We start from the raw sequence: 4721 nt of genomic DNA, 5'->3' as shown, positions 1-4721 counted from the left end.
TTATTATTCCTGCCTCTCACTCTAATCGTCTTTCTACCCCCATTGCCATCAGCGGTCCATTCTAGGGCTGCGTTCGAGGAGCGCACTATCAACGCTACTTGTATCATACTATCCATGATAAAAAGACAAGGGTATGTCCATGCGCATGACCAATCAGATTTTTGTCCTTGCTTACGTCACAACGAGTGGCTTACGCCACTGTTCAGCAATTTCAGATTGTTTTGGAAAGATAAAATATTTAATTTTACTTCCCTCAGTTTTTTTTGTTTTTTTCATATAATTGCCGCATCCTTTCACTATGCAGGTCATCGTGAAAATATTTTTAACATTAACTTCTACCGATGACAACGTGCACTACGCCATGGACGCCATGATAAATTACGACCGATAACCACCGATTGCACCCGAATCAGAACCGACCAATCAACGCGTACCCGAATATGACGTAGGCAAGAACATGCGCAAGCTGAACGAGTTTTAGACAATTGATGAGCATACCCTTGTATTTTTATCATGATACTATCCTTGTTTCACATTTAATGGACGATGAAGATAGAATGACACAAATAGCGCTAATAGCGTCTCCCCGAACCCAGCCTAGATGTCGATGATTAAAGTTGATGACTATTGAGGTTAGGAAATCTTTCACAGAAGCAAAATGAGGTCTATAATTGTACTGTTCCACATGGGTTTCGACTTTTCACGCGATGAAAAGGGGCGCACGACTTCTATAATTGTACTGTTACAAAATCGAAACCCTCGTGCATTTTTTCAGACAGAATAAGCTAAAATGAGTCAGAAATTAGATTCGACGTATGGTGGTTCTATCATGGGTAATTATTCAGAGTACCTCCCTCACCTCCGATTTCGATAAAATTAGGCTCATTCGACGCGTTTTTGCATGAAACGAAAGAATCTGGCAGAAAAAAGTGTCGCTCTGCCTCGCGAACCGAGATATTTAGCGTTAAAGTTGACGACTATGGAGGTTAGGAAATCTGTCATACCGACTATGTGTAATAAATTAAACGTATGTAGTAGTGCTTAGACAGTGTCCGCTTGGAATATTTCTAACCCATGAAGACAGTGGGGTGTGCGAAAACAGTCTTTTTAACTAGACAGTAGAAAGATCGCGTTCTCACACCCCACTGTCTACATGGATTAGAAATATTCCAAGCCGACACTGTCTACGCTGTAACTTCTAGGCGGTTAGGCCCCAAGCGGGTAGGATATGATATTTATATTTTGTTCGGGGCGGCGTAGCCGCCCCGAACCCAAGCATTACTGTCTATACATCCCACTGTCTACATGGGTTACAAATATTCCAAGCGGACACTGTCTAAGCACTACTACATACGTTTAATTTATTACACATAGTCGGTATGACAGATTTCCTAACCTCCATAGTCGTCAACTTTAACGCTAAATATCTCGGTTCGCGAGGCAGAGCGACACTTTTTTCTGCCAGATTCTTTCGTTTCATGCAAAAACGCGTCGAATGAGCCTAATTTTATCGAAATCGGAGGTGAGGGAGGTATTCTGAATAATTACCCTATCATGTTTCGGCGTAACAACAAAATAGCGTAAAAAGCATAAAGGCCCGTCTACAATACACGGAGTAAGAAGTAAGAGTAAGAAATTGACCAATCACAGTCGATTATTCTTCTCACATTCGACTGTGATTGGTCAATTTCTCACTCTTACTTCTTACTCCGTGTATTGTAGACGACGCCTCAAGTGACTAGACAGAAACTGATGTTCAAGTGAAATGATATGATTGGTCAGCTCAAGTTACGCTTACGCAAGTTACGCCGCATGTGACGGCACCCTAAGGCTGCGTTCCACTTAACGCTCGCAATGCTCGCGAGCATCGTTTGTCCTTGTTTAACATTTGATAAACGACAAGGATGAAATAATTCCACGAGCGTTTTTGAGCGTTAAGTGGAACGCAGCCTATGGATACGTCTGTTCGAAGCTCCCTGTGCCAAGCTGATTTGATGTGCCTTTTTAGAGAATGAGTATGCAAGACATGGAAATTTGTGGATTTCTCTACGTTAAGTCGACGAGAAAAAGGTACAACGTAAAGATCTCACAAAGGGTGAGAAAAAGGACTTTGGCTCTGTCGAAGGTATGGAAACGTTTATGGTGCTCAATAAGGAAATTGGGACCCAGTCTCGGCTTGCAAGTGCAGTGTGATCAGAAACTTAGCTATCACGACAATGCTTTGAAGCAAAACGAGAAGGACAACTCAGTTGTGATACCACCAAATGCCATCGTACATCGTATTCTGTCCAGAACGAAGCAATTCGCGTTCAGTATATCATCAGCAGTGGATAGGAAGCCTCTGTTATCATTGTCCGCTAATTCGGAGACTGAGACGCAGCGTTGGATGACAAATATCAGACATTTGTTGAAGCCTAGAAGGCACTGTTGCATTGAGAAATCATATGATATATCCATGGTTGATAACGCACATTCGAAGGCAGCAGGTTTAATTGGTTGGTATAGTTGTCAGTTTGGACTTAGGCAACAATACAGGCCCAGTTTCACTAATATAAGATTAACTTCAATCTTGATTAATTTATTCTTTGTTTTTCTAATTTTTAAAATTAGGAAAAGATAAAGAATAAATTAAACCGATATTAAAATCAATCTTACATTGGCAAACTCAAGCTTAAGAGTGTTTTCCAATAAGAGATATGTATGGCATAACAATTATTACATCCTTGTCTGCAATGCTAAACAAAGATGAAATGATCACTGTGTTTTAACACTTTTGCTGAAAAGTATCAATATATACAACTAAATCAAGCATTTAACTTCTAAGCTAACTGGTTAATAGAGAAGCTAGGCAATAAAGAAGAATTAATTATGTAGACTTCTTTCTATCATTATATATGATCTCTTTTCCTTTAACTAACCAATGTTAATTGAAAGGAGAAAACTATATGCATATACTCCTTTTTTCAATCAATCCTGGTATTTGAAGGAAAAAAAAGAAAATATATGAAAACAGTACTTTGTCAATATGTCAATTTTACATTTTTAGGAAAAAACATTTATATGTTTTATCTAGATATATATGTCGTTGAATATATGTCCTCAATTTAATGAATCTGTGAATATCAATGTGATTTTTATTGTTTGGCAGGTTTATATGGAGATTTGATCGCCAACCAAACAGGAATTTTCATTAGAAATGTTCATACAGGCGAGATAGCTAAAACTTTCAAATGGAAGGAATTCACTCAATTCCATTTAATGACAGCAGGTCGTCCAGAAGATGTGAAGCGTATTTGTGTGATACATACCAGCAAAGAGTTTTGCTGTGGCATTGGAGAACTCTACATATTTTGTCTTGACGCTAATAAGTTACTTCAAGACTTGGTAACACAGGGCCGTGGTCCAAAACACCGACAAAAATTTTTATATTCTGATGGTGAGAATCTTGAAACAAGGAAACACAATGAAATCAGTAGTCTTTCTTCACCATTAAAGAGCGATGCACCTCTTTGTATGCTTAATACAGACACTAATTGGTGTGTATTATTGTACAGGATGACAACAAAAGTGGCCAGAAAGTTTTGTGTTTATCAAGTTATTAATAATAAATGTATTTTTACAGAAAACTTTAGAGTGTTAATTATATTTTATTAAATACTAAAAATAATATAAAATAGCTACTTTTAATTTGGAAACATGTTTTAAAGTATTTTGGGAACGCATCAACAATGTGTATCTTTCCACCAATAAATTCTCTCAGACAGTCAATAGAGCGTTCTTTAGTCCATTACCTGATGAAATTCTTTTGATGTAGAATCTTTGATATTTATACGTTATACTATCCAGATAGTACGCTGATAAAAATGATAAATAACATCAATTTGTTACCTGAGTAATGATTTAATAAACATGCAAAACTTTGTGACCAAAATTTTTTGTCATCCTGTATATAGAAAATTAAGTAACAATATTAATGTAATAATGCATAATTAAATTTGAAAAATATGTGAAAAACAGTTTAAGAACGTCGATCAGCACTAAGGTTGTGAAAAATATGTACCACTCGGAACCTAATCTAATATACAGTGAAAAACTTCATTCCTGTAACCACAGAAAATCAAATACCTCTATTGCTTCTGGAATTTATGAAGAAATTATGGATAATATTTGCTCTCCTAAAATGTCATTCACTTCCAATGAATGTAAGGATACAGATAAAATGTCATGCAATTTGCAAATGGAACCTCCAGCATTACCACCACGACAGAAGCCTAGGCCAGAATACATAGAAGAAGATAGGTAAGATTTTTTTATTTTATTTAGTTACAATTACCTCCTGAGAAAAGTATTAAATATAAAATTAGAACAGTTTAAAAATGTGACTCGGTTTTTCTCAAAACAGGATGGATATAGAACAATATTTTCATCAAGAAATTTCCAGTCATTTTAAATCAAGGCTGCAAAATACAATATGTACGCAAAAAAGTACTCTCACAGATTCTTCCAGTTATGTTCCAATGTCATCACAATTGAGAGACAATATGCTTAAGTCTGATGTTTTGGAAAATTCAAAAGAAAATGACTATGTAATTATGCGATAACATTTATATGACGTAAATATGTGGGTGAGTCAATATGTATTTTGATTTTCTAGGATTATTTATTGACTCGCCTATCATAATTGATATAAAGATTAAGAAAAAATGTAACAGATAGCAAAA

The 4721-nt window shown here is 36.2% G+C and overlaps 1 protein-coding gene across 1 annotated transcript; it reads left to right on the top strand.

Moving 5' to 3' along the window:
- The first annotated feature begins 1967 nt into the window (after positions 1–1967).
- On the top strand, positions 1968–4721 carry LOC108766526 (uncharacterized). Its single transcript, XM_018515866.1, has 4 exons — positions 1968–2495; positions 3149–3536; positions 4018–4299; positions 4403–4721. Exons 1-4 carry the CDS (start codon positions 2012–2014, stop codon positions 4599–4601), a joined length of 1353 nt encoding a protein of 450 aa, XP_018371368.1. The 5' UTR covers positions 1968–2011; the 3' UTR covers positions 4602–4721.

This window comes from Trachymyrmex cornetzi, unplaced genomic scaffold (assembly GCF_001594075.2).
Source record: "Trachymyrmex cornetzi isolate Tcor2-1 unplaced genomic scaffold, Tcor1.1 scaffold606, whole genome shotgun sequence".
Lineage (NCBI taxonomy): Eukaryota > Metazoa > Arthropoda > Insecta > Hymenoptera > Formicidae > Trachymyrmex > Trachymyrmex cornetzi.
The sequence above is the reverse complement of the archived record's forward strand: the minus strand, read 5'-3'. Positions and strand labels throughout refer to the sequence as shown.